The sequence below is a fragment of the Micropterus dolomieu genome, linkage group LG17 (assembly GCF_021292245.1).
Source record: "Micropterus dolomieu isolate WLL.071019.BEF.003 ecotype Adirondacks linkage group LG17, ASM2129224v1, whole genome shotgun sequence".
Lineage (NCBI taxonomy): Eukaryota > Metazoa > Chordata > Actinopteri > Centrarchiformes > Centrarchidae > Micropterus > Micropterus dolomieu.
In genome coordinates, this window is record NC_060166.1 from 29,108,912 (window position 1) to 29,123,626 (window position 14,715).

Here is a 14,715-nt window from a genome sequence, read left to right on the forward strand (position 1 = left end):
TGGTTTTAGTCCGACAGGCCAGCTGTAATTTAAATTTAAACCCCTAGCTCATTTGGCCCCTAGCTATGTTTAAGACAAATGTCCATACTCTAATGATGTGTGCTTTAAACGTTTTAGTTACTATGTTATTCATACATTTTGACAGTCTTGACTTTTAATCACAAACTGTTTGGCTGGTCTGCAGAAACATTACTAAGTCATTCATGTCAAACATAGTAGAATTCTTATCATGGCAGGGAATTGTGCAGTTAGTTGTGGCACGGTTTGTGCTCCTGGAGCTTCACCACTCCCTGAGCAACCAATCAGAAATGATTTGTTCCTTCTTTTAGCAGTGACACCATAACACCAATATGACCTTACTTGCTCAGGACTTCAGGTCATTTCACCTCTCCTCCGTCACATCACTTCTTGTCTCCCATCCATCCATATAGTCTTGTTGGTCCCACGTTAACAATATGTCACGCCACCTGAAAATCATCTTATTCTCAAGCGGGCCATGACAGAGCAGGGAGAGCTCTCCTTCTTGTAAGCCCTGTGCATGACAAAGAAGTCTTCATTGAACATGATATATCCCACAGATTCAAGAAACCACACATCATAAAATCATAAAACAGTTACTTCTTACAGGACGTTTTAAAAATAAGAGATTTATGTATGTTGCAAGGGATTGGATAAAAATTGTCTCCGTTCAGTAAATGTGATTCCATATGTTTACACTCCTAAATTTTACTCCTCCATGGAGGTTGGTGGGAAGAAAACGACAGAGCTTTAAAATGATGGGATTGAGGCCATCTGTCAGCCGGTGATTTATCCAGTTTCCTCACCTTTTCCACGCAGCTTCAAGTCTGTTTGTGAGTATAAAACAGCCCTGAGAGTCTTGCCCTTTCTTGTCAGAGGACATTGCACTCCTGACTGGTTCAGTCAGTCATCCTAGATACTGCTTATGATGGGCTACTTGTGTAAATGTAAAACGGATCACAGCCCCCTGCAGCTATTTACTCAATAAAACCTTTTTCACCTCATGTTATTTGTTTTTATCTATTCAAAACACCTTGGAGACATGCTGCCCATTGCTAACCCACAAAGACTACAAATTTGAAGTGCTGTCTTATAAAAAGAAAAATAGCACAATGAATAAATAAAAGGTTGCCTCCTCAAGGACAGCACATGAATGATAAAAGGCTGTAGTGAATGTGAGGCAAGTGAAGTATGGTAACCATCCAACTAAAGTGCCTGTGAAGGGAGCTCAAATATACTGTACCTGTGACTGCCACATTCTGTCCAAGGTGACTCTAGCTGCAACTTTGACAAGTTTCTGTTTACTTCCTAACATATTCAGGAGGTAGAACTTCAGCCTGTGGAGTGTGAAATCCCAAAATGCATCACTTTTTCTGAAGATGGAAAAGTATTCTTACTTTTTTTGTCTATTGGGAGAGAGTGTTTTGTTTGCCTCTCTACGGGGAGTATCTTTTCGAGGGGGAAAGGTTTTGTTTTATGCCATCTTGTTTTTGGTGTGCTGCTGAGATGGGAATGAAAGCCATTAAATAGTCTTAGTTAGGCAAAAGGGAATGTGGGCTTCCTCGCCTTACCCCGCCTGTTTGTCACCCCATCACCTCTATGTTGAGGGGGCTTAGGTTTTGTGAGGAGTCCAACACATCTGAAAAGGGGCACAGCATGTAGCCTACAGGATCTCCCGTCCTGCTGCATGCATAGAAACATCATAAGAAAAGATGGAACGTCCACAAACTCCTTTTGAATATTAAAAGGAGATTTATCAGAGATAAAAAGGCTAGGAAGATGACAGACAGTCTCTCCATTGAGGGACTAGATGGTAAGATGGAGAGTGCAGTGAACTTCACCATGCACATTGTGTATAGAGTTGCCCTCATTAAGATCCCATCGTACTCTGGGTGGGGGGACATTGTCACTGGATTTAGGAGACTGGCCAAGACTGCAGGGGTTTATGTATTTGGCAGATCTCAACGGTAGTAGCATGAAGGACTCTCGGTGGGAAGTGCAGCAATGTTTGCGTTTTGCTGCTGTTTTTGAGAATTTTCAAGAGGATCTTTGGATTGGATTTTTTATTATTTGCCACTTTTCAAGGAATAACAGTCTGTAGCCACTGAACCAGCAAGAAAGGCATGTTTCTGTGATAGTTATATGCACATCTACTGGCCCTGTGCTGTCTACACACATCACCATGCAGATTTCGTGTTTGCTGGTGGTGCTGTTTGCCATGCTGGTCATGCTGGGAGTTCCTAAAGACCATAAGGGTCCACAGAAGTCTCATTGGTGCAAACGGCTGCCTAATAATTTTGGACTTCACCAAAACCATCAAACTTCGAGGCACTCCTACAACAAACCACATAAATGTAACCAACTCTTTCACAGTAAGTACAAAAAAGTGCTATACTACATATCCAGAAAATAATGACTCATCAAATCTTTGATAACATCCATAGTTGTTTTGGTTCACTTTAGTGACTGTTAAAGCATTAAAGCCTTGGAGCGTTTTGCAGTCCAGGATGGGGAAGTTTTTTTACCTTGTACATTCTTGGAAGTTGTTATGTGTGAAAGCAATTTGGCTGTGGTGTTAAAAGCTCTCCGCTGTCTCTGAAGCCATCGCAGCCCTGACAAGATGTCATTTTTCCTGCCTCTGCTGGTCTGATCAAGGTTGCAAGGGAGGGGAAAGAGAGAGGACAGAGAGCCTCCCTGTTCACAGAGCTCAGTCGTCATATCTTGCGCATACTGTGGGATTTGTTTCAACCTTTAGAAGGGTGAAATCACACCCGAATACAAAAGGTTTTGTTGCAACATCAGACTATGAAAATGTGATGATAGAGGTGGGGCCATGGGCAGAGATCAAAGAATAACTTAACCATATGCATACTTTTTATAGAGGATGTTCTTTGAAATCTAACATTACAATAATACCAGTAAAGTCTCTTTTTCTACATTTTGCATATTCATTTCCTAGCGTTCTTCACATTTGCACATTCGTGAAGAGAAAAATAGAGATGAGAGCACTGTCAGTGATCTGTGTTTAGTGTGACATTGATTTTGCTTTTTTTTTTTCTTTGCTGTGTAACATCAAACATTTGAAATGCTCGCGTCCTCTTGTAGCAATCAGCCCTCCCAGGCACCCTCCCTTTCCGGTGGGCCTAAGTGAGGACTATACTGATAATTGCTTCAATGTTACAGTTCCCTGCTGCTGGCTAGAAATTTTACTATTCAATTGGTGGTATTCAGCTGAACAGCCACTTTACAGATCCAGTGCTGTAAAAGCTTTCAGGAAAACAGGGCACATGAGGACCAAGTGGGAATGGAGTATGTAAAACTGTAATGTAATGCACACATGGATGAATGAGAAATAAAAACACGTTCGGAGTTGAAAGACAAACGTTTTTCACTATGGCAACATTCATTCACATGTAAACTCCCGATGGAGTATATTGTGGTGTATAGAGATATGTAAAGGTTGCTGAAGGGGATCCATGGGCTAATTCCGATTGGTTCAAATAGATCCAAGTACATTTTTTAGTGCAAACACCAGGGTGCTGTATCTACCATAACTGTTGATAAGCAGCATAATTTTTCGATGAACAGATTCATTTTATCATCATTGATGATCATTTTAGATTTGTATGTTGTTCCTTAATTTCTAGTGATTGTGTTTAAAGTGCTTGTATTTGTATTTTACTGTACAATGTGTTAAACTGTGTGTTATGGTCATGTTGAAAAAGATATGCCTATAAGAGCTACTATGCTTTGATGAAGATGCACATTGCACTGAAACAGTAGTCTTGCACCTAATCATAAATAAATCCATGTGCTCAAGTATAACGCATTAAGCTGTTCATTGACTTGTCCTTCACAATATATAGTGCTTTGATTATTGCACCTTCATTCAGAACAGCCTAATCAGTTGTTTCATAAAGGGAAGTGTTATTGTTATGAGAGTATGTGTTCAGCCTACCATATGTGTTTTTCCCTGGTGGAAATCTTAGATTAGTTCAAGCAACCTTCACTAGAGGGCGCTGTTTGGTAGCAAATGTTCAGTGGAGCCGACATAGATGCGCTGAGCTGTGGAAATATGAAAGTCTTTCAGCTGTTCATTTTATTCATTGACTATATCCCCACATTTGAGATATTTTAATGCAAGATAACTTGCACAGTTATAAATTATATTTGGCAGATATAAAAGAGCTACTCTGTGTCTAAAGTTGGTTAGAGTCAGAGGGTCAAAGAAATAGCAGGCAAAGGCTAAATTGATCCCACCATTGTAGAGAAACCCTGATTCATTAATGTCTGAAATGGAAAAATAAAGAAACACAGAAACACATTTTTATGTGGGCAAGCCCCAAGTTTGCGTCACTTTGGGGAAAATGTTAAATTTACCTACACAACACATCATACAAAATATCATGTTTAACATTTTGATGACAAATATTTGTATCTGAAATAAATTTCATAGCATATTATAGCTAATATAGTTTGTAATAGTCATATATATCGATATTTTATTGCACTATGAAACCACAGGATGAAAAATGAAAATAAAACCTTAAAGTATTTTTCTAACCATTCTATAATAACTATTGAGTTCTAAAAACACACTAAAGTCCCTTTAGGAATATCATTTGAATAGGCTGTTTGTTTTTAGTTATGAACCACAGAAAGAATGATGTCCAGATAGTTTTATATGGTTTCTCATGTTATTGGACATAGTTAAAGAAAATCCAGTAGCCTGCCAATTTGGGCTGGGTAACTGCGCTGCTCAGTTTGATCCAGGCGGGAACAGGTTAAATTTCTTCTCTGGGAAACATTGTCGGGTCTATGGAGGGGGTTGAAAGGCGCATACCAATTGACGAGGCACTCTGCTTTCCTTGAATGAAATGCTGTGAATATGAATCCTTACGTCTCCTGTCAAGCCTGAGGTTCGGTGTCTGCGACGCACACGGTTATCAATCGGAGTTGCAGCAGAGGAGAAACGGGGGAAAAGTGATGGAAAAGTTGCACTGATCTTGTGTCTGGATCTGGTGGATGAGGGAGGACAGGACTAACTCGCAAAGTTTCCGAACTCAAGTGACATATTCAAAACTGGACTGAAATAATGTGACATCAAGGAGCCTTATAGCGTGGACTACAGCGAGCGCTCGCGTTATTATACTCACTTTTGACGGAACTTTCAGTTACAGTGGATTTATTATTTTGTCCTTTTTTTGCACAAAGGAAATAAATGATTTGAATGAGATCGCTTCACTGCTTTGAGCGCACGGCAGTAACGGGATGAATTCAAAGAAAGGCTAGAGCTCTTCTACTTATCTGTTCAGATATACTTTTAACACATGCCGTCATTCTGTTCAATTGAACTAGCCTATTGAAACAGAACATGTGGTGACATTTCGGCGTTGCGCTGTTTTTGTATTATTTCCCCCCTATCTTTTTAACACTTATCCCATCCATAGCAAGCAGCCAAAGCAAGCTCTTAATAAACTGCTCTTGGAACTGTTATATATTTGTTCGAGGTGACTCAAAAACCAAAATCTGCGCGTTTACATTTTCAAACTCTGGATTCTAAGATTATGTTTTGCAGTTTGACATGAAGGAGTGGTTGCCTAAATTGTTTTTTGAATAATTTGGATTACACAAGAACATTTCTCATAAGAGAGACGTTGAATGATGTCTCCAACTTCTATTGGATTTGTATTTCTCTTAGGAATTCTCCATGTGTGCTCAGGTAAGTCAGTGGTAATTATTTTCAAGTAATCTAGTAGATATAGTCTTTTATTTGGGTTTTACAAGTTGGGTTTGAAAAAGAGCAGCAGGAGGACAACAAAACTCAATTTATCTCTTTATTTTATGTGATGCTACAGGCCTTATACAGTACATGCAGAACAAAACAGTTTGTTGAAAATGTATCACTAAAATATATGCCTTCTCAGTAAATAATGGTTGCTGCAGGGCAAATGTAAGCACAAACTTCCCCAACCATAAGAAAATACTTTTTTGAACATTGGACTTTTGTCAAACATTGACTGTGTTTTTCTGTTATACTGTGTAAGGGGTTGTCAAACTTTTTTAAGAGCTGAGAACACATAAAGTGCTGAAGCCATGTGGGATCAGTGGAGAGAGCAGCTATCATCCTTCATGTAGACAGCATGAGCCCCTATGGAGACCATGTTTCCATGTATGTAGCAATGCTGCTCATGGATGACTGCTGAGTGCAACATTTTGTTTATGTTTTGTTTTTTTTAAATTAAAACCCATGGCATCTCAAATTAGGCTACATACATTCTTCATTTTCAGTTGTCTTCTTTTCACTCACTGTTTGTCTTTGTACAGCTTATGTGGAGCTACAACAGCTTGGTTTTAGTCATCTTTGTCCTCTGATGCCGCTTTGTATTGCATTCGTATTGTTCCTAATTATGTTACACATTATTCACACATCACATGGATGTCTTCATAGAACTCCTGGACCATGATAGCTGGGGTTTTCCAGGTCAGTTGCTTCTGAGTTATGAGGAGAAGGAAATGCCTGCCACCCCATTATAAGACATTAGGAAAAGTGCATCCTGAATGGGAGCTAGAGGGGCATTTTATTCAAAGAACTACAAAATCTGTAACAAAAAATAAATAAATAAAATAAAACCGTGTAAGACAAAAAACATTTATAAGGAATAAAGTTTATTTATTTATGTTATACTCTTACATATAAACCTACTGTACCAGAGTAAAGTGACATCCGGGCCCTTTTACTGCTGTTTCTTATGGCTCCAACGTATATAATAATCTAAGTAATAGTATAATCATTTTCAAGTTTCCAGATGTCCCTAAAAGTGAAGTATTTCTACATGAGTATAAATGTTAGGGATCTCAGCTCAAACGGAAAGGTATAAATTCTGTCTGGCGGACATGTTCGTCCACTTTTTGAATCAGTGTCTTCATCAGAATTTCTTCATCCATATTCAAATGTTATTTGTGCTTCCTGATTGGTTTCTTGAATTGGGTCTTTGTTTACTTTGGGAAAGTATGTTATACAGGCCTTTGAGGAAACACTGTATCACCTAAACAGGAAGTAGGGTGAGAGGTGAGAGTTTAGAGGTAGGTGGTGGCTCCATCTGCTCCACCCTCAGCCAGATCCTGAGCCTGGGCTGTGCCACTAATGGTTCTGACCTGTGAGAAAGCCCATCAGACACCAAGGTTTCCAATTACTCCTAGCTGTGGGGATGTCTGAGGATTTTTTCTGGGGAGAGGCGTGAGAATAGGGCCTGCCTAATAGAGATGGACTGGACAGCAGATACTCAAAGGATTGGTCTTGGATTAGACACTAGTGTCAGGAAAATTGGATTACACGCCACTTGCCAGGAAAAGACTTCATATTTGCTGCTAATTGGAGGGTTAACAACTTCATTTTAGTGTAGGGTTTAAATATCTCTGCAGATAATATCAAGATGATTTTCACATTGCTAGCCCAGTTGTAAGAAAGTATTTTCATACTTCTTGTATGTGTGAAATAGAGGGAGACAGATGTGATGACCTTTGCCCTTGTGAAACTCATGGTGACTTACTTATTGCCGCCTTGCCCTGTCTGAAGGTTGTAAATTGATGCCTCCATCTTTCATGTCTCACCCTGTTATCAGGCGATCTCTCTTCCTGCTATACACTAAATGGTTGTTATCTCTCCTCCAAGTGCTCGTCAGAAATTATACTCACCTCAGAGGTACCATTCAGATGAGGACAAGAGTTGGCTATACTTCTCACACTCAAAATGACACTGCGGATTACTTTGAGGAAGTAAGGGCTGATAGAACAATACATATTAACAGGCAGGATATCATTTTAAAGCAAATATCGTCTTATTAAATATTTACATGTTGGAATCTCTTTGGGTGACTGTATGCATAATGTGCATAAGTGTGAGTATGTACTAGTGCTGAAAAATATGGGCTGTGGGAGTGGTGTCCTGGTAATCAGACCCAGCCTCGGCAGCACCTAGCTGCTGAGATCTTGACAAATTGACTTGTAAGTGCTGATAAATTGCAGAGTGCTTCCACCTCCTACATCATGATGATATGACAGGACACAGCAGGCACCTGAGCCAATTAATGACCAGAGACCACAGGTGACACCCATCTCTGTCGTCTTGCCTGAAAACATTCTCATTAAAGCTAGCCTCTTCCCTTCACCATCTCTCACAGCCCACTTTTTAAATCAGTATTTTTTTAAATAGTTGCCTTATATTCCAAATAGCCCTACAATCATGCTGTTGTTTTTATATTTTAACCCTCTGAACAGATGTTGTGTGAGAGCAGTAAGTGTCTTGAGAAACGTAGTGTGAAAAAGTCTTAGGTGTTCTGTGTCACCTCTTTCCCTGAGTTGAAAAATCTAACACCTGTGTGAGGTGACAGTGTCCATAAAGCTATATCTCTATAACTTCCACTAATTCATATTAATCTGATCCTAATCCAAATCAAGCAGAGAGTTTAACACCCTAAGAACCAGGATTAGGCAGACTTTGGCTTAGTGAAACCACATAGAGGAATGTGGGAGGGCAACCCGTGTCGTCTTCCTGTTCATGAGAATTGTGGCCAAGTCATTAATGACTGACTATATAAACATTTCAAAGCAGTTTGTTTGAGGGTAGATAATTAGGCGGTGACTCCTAATGATCTGCTTTCCCCCAACTGCTCTTCCCTTAATGACCTAAAGGCGCTGCTTAATTGGATTAATTAACAAATCCATCTGACGTCAATAGTTTGTAATTTGCCTTGGCTGCAGCTTGAATGATACGCATGTCTGCACGGAGAATCCAAAGATTCAGATAACTTTATAAGTCTGAGGATACATCCCAATGCCCTGTGTGTCAACCTCTTGGTATTTCAAATCCCTCAGGAATTAACTGCTATCTCTCACCGGGCTTCAGTTTAGACGGTTCAGACTGAGGAAAGTTATGCTCATGGCTTGGTAATAATGTTGTTATGACTTATTTAGCAAGTGTCACTTCTGTCTGTCAAGTTGTCTGTCAGTCTAAGCTCTAAAAACGTACAGCCAGACAAAGTTAAGCTGTCTACACTAAGAATGCTCAAAACATAACTTCATATTAAGCATTTTAGTCTGGAGCTGGCTGATACTAGAAAGCAACAGGCGTGTCCAGGATATTAGACTCATGGGTCTGTCAGTACAGGAAATGCATCTTGTTCTGACAGTTGATGTGGAGGGCAAACATTCCCTGTTGCCAGTCTGTGCGGAAATTATAAATGGTGTGTCCTTGAAAGGTGTTGTCTGGTTTCTGTCTCAATTCACAAATGGCACTAAGAATTATTTATTAAAGTTATGAAAAATGCAAGAAGTTTACATTGCAGACAGAGTAAGGCATTGTGTATACGCATGTTCACTTGAACTAGCTTCACCTTGGAATAGTTTCCCAATTACTCCACTAATACAGATGTGAGTGAGAAGGAAAGGCAGAGAGGTGGGGAGTGTGTTTGTGTATGTGTGGGGTGGCGAAAGGGAGCTTAAGGAATCTCTTCATCCTCTTACCCATCCCCCGCATTTTTTGTTTTGGCCCAATTTTTTAAGACTTGCCTTTTTTGTGGCTGGTCATTGCAGAGCCTTTCTTAAATAAAGCAGGCCGACACGCATAAAAAGCCTGTGGGGATGGGGAGGCCGCATTGTGCCCCCTTAACAGGGTGATTGTAAGGGATGGAGGAGGGGAAGAGAATGGTTCATGAGGGACTGAGGGTGTGTGAGGAGTGTGTTGGGAGTAGCGGGGGGAGTGCGGTGGGGGGAGTGTGGCTACACAAAGGCTACCCCAGGGTGTAGAAGGGGGATGGAGGCGGAAGAACGGAGGACGAAGGGGAGGACGGAGCAGTCAAACATGCCATGATACACTAGCACTGGGAATACTCTTGATCTGGCTCACTGTGCTCACATTGCATATTCTTACTAGTCCCTCATGGCAGAGAATGTGCTGATTAGGATGATAGTGGTGGAAAATAGTGAGGCAAGGACATGTGGGGAGAGGTGAGGTTGATTTATTATTATTTTTTTTTAAGTGCTGAGTTAATAAATAATGCAGGTACAAAGCAGTGTGTCACTGAGGGTTTGGTTTGGTTTAGTACGGACAACATCCCCCATGTGTCTAAATTCTGCATGCTAAGGTACTCCCAGAAGGCTTGCCCTGGCCCTGGCATTTGCTGCGGTGGAGAATCCATGCTATCATGGGGTGCTCTGCCTTGTGCATTTTAAAAAGGCTCAGAGCTCTCTCCCTTTCATTTTCTGTGGAGACTGGCATTAAGGACAGCCTTTCCCCAGGATCCTTCTTTTCTTTCTCACTCCCTGAGCTCAGGCCTCCTCCCAGCCTGTGTGACCATTCTATTACCCTGTCATGGCAAGGCTTGGATACACTTTTGAAATGCTAAACCTCTCTTTCGTTATAACTGACAGGGGAAAATACCATTAAAGAGGCCGAGAGGAATAGATTAAATTAGCAGTAAAAAGAGAGACTGCTAATTAGTTGATTAATGTCTTTGTTTCCTCCTCCTCTTAGCTATAAAATTCCTTGTGGTGGCACGGCTCTCCCTCCCTATCAAACATTATTTCCTGTTTATTTAAAATTTTGAAACTTATTTCTTTAATCCACACAGTGCAGTTGATGCATCGGAAGATTCATGTTTATAAGCCACTCTTATCCAGAGCTACATCAGTAACGTTATGTATGAGTTCCTGGGGCCTAATTCTATCACATAAAGACAGTGATAAAAGTAGGAGGGGTGCGCTCTATTTAAGAGGAAGTCCTGGAAAACATAATTAATGAGAAGGTGACCTTGAAATTCCCTATTATAGGACTGCTTTTGGAGTCGCTCCCACCATTCAGTTGTAACCATGGTGAGGAGGATTCAAATAACTGGGTGAATTTCGAACATGTAAATGCACAGTCGCTTTGAGTTGGGAGATTAACTCTAATCCTGATCTATTATCAGGCTTACCTACTTTCTGCAAATTGGTGACATTTTTTCTTAAATCTGATGTGACCATTGAAATGAACACAATAATCCAAATGATTTCCCCTTTTTTTTTACTGTAGATATGTGTATGGTGCCACTTTCTGTGTGTAAAAAGTTGCAAACATTATTGAACCCTTTTAACAGGAGTGACCCTTTTGACTTGACATACTGAAGCCTTGGGGTTTTCACCTTTTCAAAAAGCTTTTAAACTATACTTTTCAATTTTGAAAGACTTCCAGAGCTGTTTATCAGTCCTCCCATTCACCATTTCAGTCCCCTTCCACTGTACAATCCTCCCACTTCTGCAGTCACTCTCTCTCATGTCTCTTCGCCTCGCTTTGTACAATGAAAGCTCTAATTGAATAACAATTGTAGTCACTGGGTGAGAGATAGGTTCTTCAGTACAAGATTGCTTTTGTATTTGGCTGCATGTCTGTCACCAAGTCTTAATCGGAAGCTTCATTGTTGAAATTATTGCTATTATAGAGTCTCACCTCCACCTTCCCAACATGCACTTGGCTTCAGTATCTCACAGTTTTTGGCTCAGAACACATTGTTGCAAAATGTGTGAAGGTGCTCTGTGAACTGTCCTACTTGACTGTTGGGATTCTTTCTGGCATTCAGTCTTGACAGCTGGTGTTTATCCTTCACTCAGAGCATACTATTCACTTTTGTCTCCACCTTTCATCCTCTGGAAGTGCATTTAACTTCCTCTTTTTGGGTATCCAAAGCCAAAATTATTCCAAGCATTTTCTTTACCTTTTGACTTGAGCTGAGCTTAAGCCTCCTTTCTTCACATTTGCTTTTTATTCAGACACCCATTGCATACATGGGCTGTATATTTTATTTGCACTCTTGTTCTATTTGTTTTTAGTATTATTTAAGCGCAAATGATGGATTTCAAACCATATAGGGGGACTCAATGATCACTTTTTAAGGGAGAAGTTGGGAAAATCAATGAAATTCAGTGTCAGTGGAAAAAAGACATATCCTCAGGATGGTTATTTCCGCTTACAAAACAGTTTGAAAGGCTGTTGGTGATAGGGATATTTCATCTCTTGCATTTGTCATCACAGCTGTCTTCTGCAGATCTGATTCCCCCTCTGTTCCAGCTCTGGAGGAAAACAGTTTTTTTTATTTTATTCAGATGTCTGACAGTATTTCTACTGTCAGTATTTCTACTGTCAGGTGTAGAAAATTGACAGATGGGAAATGGTATACATTTATGATGAGCCCAACTCCAAACTTGGTTATAGCATAAAAAGAAAACAGTATTTGGTTAGATACACTGTGTACCTGGAAGGTTGGTGTGTGTTTTGAGGAGAGGACGTGGTTAAGTGGGTGCTGGAAAGCAGACAGGCCAGTGAGCAGTTGTCTGCAGAAGGAAATTTAATTTTAATGCCAGACTGGGCACAGTCTCCCCTCTGTGGATGTCTAGAAAAAGGCTTCTTGGCAGATTTCACCCCTTCATTAATTTTGACCAAATATTTACTGTGCATCGAATGGCATGCTCTCGTTTTTCCAGGCCAGGTTTTGAACAGTTTGGGGCGATTTGTGTTCCATTTGGCTGGACCTGGGCCATGCCCCACTCAGCAGGCCCATGCTGGTGTCTCTGAGATCTTGCCACATGAGAAACTGGCTCCGCTGAGTCTTAACCTACGCTGTGCCTCTGGGAGCCACGTTCCACTTTAATAATACTGCATATGCACAGCTACTGTGTATGTACCACTGTCACATATATGCATACACATGCAAAAGCTTTCACACATTGACAGTCCAATGCAATGTGCTCTGCGCTTACCCTTTCAACCTAAAGGGTACCAGAAACAAATGTGCCAAGATTCTGCACTCAGACATTACCGTTGTACCCTCGTCTGAATGCTTTAGCTGGAATTCCCTTTCAACACCCAGCTGTCTGAGATTTGCTTTAGAATGTGTTTGGCTGAACATTTAGAATAGCCTACATAAGGTCATCGGTTCTGCTCTCAGGGACTGTAACATAACACTAGTCCAGTACGCCTGTATCAGCCACTGCCATCAGCTAAATAACATTTAAAAAGCATTAGGTGCTTTTTGGCCATGCCTGCCCCGTTTCACTTTGGCATCGCTTCAGAGCTGTTCTTTTTCTTGGCACCGAGCCTAAATGCCATACTCACTGTGGCTGGGCTGTGCCAGCTGAGTGTGCTGGTCCTTCTTCCTCCTCACTGCTCACCAGCCCCTCCCCTGACTTTCCTCAACTCCCTGCCACCTACCCCAGGTCCATCATGGCTGGTCACAGGAACAGAAGTCCAGAGAGTGACCTTGGAATGCATCATCACTGCTTCATATTGTTATGGACACACAAACCTGAGCAGACAGCAGATTTTAAATTAAATTAAGCATACTGTTTTGTTTACATTAACCCTGCTGTTCTGTTTCCATTCCTCTGCAATCATTGCATAATATAGTGTGAAATTGAGCCGTACCCATTTGCTCATGTTAAAAGCATGTTTATAATCCCTGCTTTTAACTATATATTTGTTTTTCAAAATACTAAACAGATTGATTTGTTCAAATACATTTATTAATGTCTTGAGGATTTCAAGTCTCATGGAAGAAGACGTTAGCAGTGAGATACTCGCTGTCCCATGTTGGGAAATCAATGTACCAGCATATTCAATTACCCCTGCTTCTCCTATCCTGCTGTTGCAGGCTGCTTTCATGTATCACTGAGAACGCACTGGTCAAACCTCATTAAAAACTAGCAATGCTGGAAAAACAAAAACAAGAAGTAATTGCCCATTCGTGCTCTCTTGTGCTTCTTTTTTCTGTAATCCCCATGCTCCAAACCTTGACTGTGCTGCATACAGAAGCTTCCTAATAAAGGATTAAAGCCTGGCACATATTAATTGCAGCTCTTTTCTTGGGGTCTCTGCTCTGCTGAAGGAATGGCATCCTTGACACCGGTGTTGGAGTTCTTTCGTGAGAAGTCCGGACTGGGTTTTCTTCTTAGGTCATCTCTGTGAATATGCAGTGGTCAACTTGAGGAGTCTACGAGTCTGCTCAAATTCAAGCACATGCACATTGTGAATAGATTGATAGATAGATACTAGACAGACTGACATACATTCATACATATGCCCTACTCTGCCCATCTGCCTGCATGGTCTCCAGAGAAAATTTGACAGGCAGCTTCCTAACAAGCATTCCACTACAGATTTCCTCCTTGTCTCAGTGAATGGACATAATAAAGCATAGGAACTGCATTTATCCTGCAGGACTAAGTTCTGCCCTCATGGCCTTCTGCAGAGTCTTGACAACTTTTATTTGTGTCTAATGATGCTCACTGGAAGAGCTTGGCAATTGTGTCCCTTGGGTTTCTATTGGAAATTCATTGTTGTGTAGTATATTTTCGTCCCTTATTGTGTCTTTTCACAGTTTTTGTCTCATGTTATGTTGCTGACAGTCAATGTGGGTTTACTATGGATAATGAGGGAGGCAAGCTTTATTTGTGTTATTAATGAATGCACCATGAAGACAAAAGACAAAACAAAGAATTCACTGTTGTCTTCAGTTGACTTAAGAGGTGTTTTATGAGCATCAACACTCCTTTATCATACTTGCGATCATGACTGGTGTTTCCCAAATGTGTCAGGCATGTTTGGGAAAAGCCTGGAGCACAAATAGAAATACTGCTGCTATTGTCATAACTCCAGATGGGGGGCCC

General features: G+C 40.7%; 1 protein-coding gene across 6 annotated transcripts in view; it reads left to right on the forward strand.

The window, feature by feature from the left end:
• robo1 (roundabout, axon guidance receptor, homolog 1 (Drosophila)) overlaps positions 1-14,715 on the forward strand; it is a 202,505-nt gene that overhangs the window by 69,107 nt on the left and 118,683 nt on the right. Inside the window, exon 1 of one of the 6 annotated variants that reach the window (XM_046074721.1) lies at positions 4,864-5,740. The exons of the other annotated variants lie outside the window; for them this stretch is intronic. Coding sequence (XP_045930677.1) covers positions 5,680-5,740 — 61 coding nt within the window. The 5' untranslated portion in view covers positions 4,864-5,679. Of the gene's footprint in view, positions 1-4,863; positions 5,741-14,715 lie in introns of those variants that run through there. 6 annotated transcript variants of the gene reach the window in all.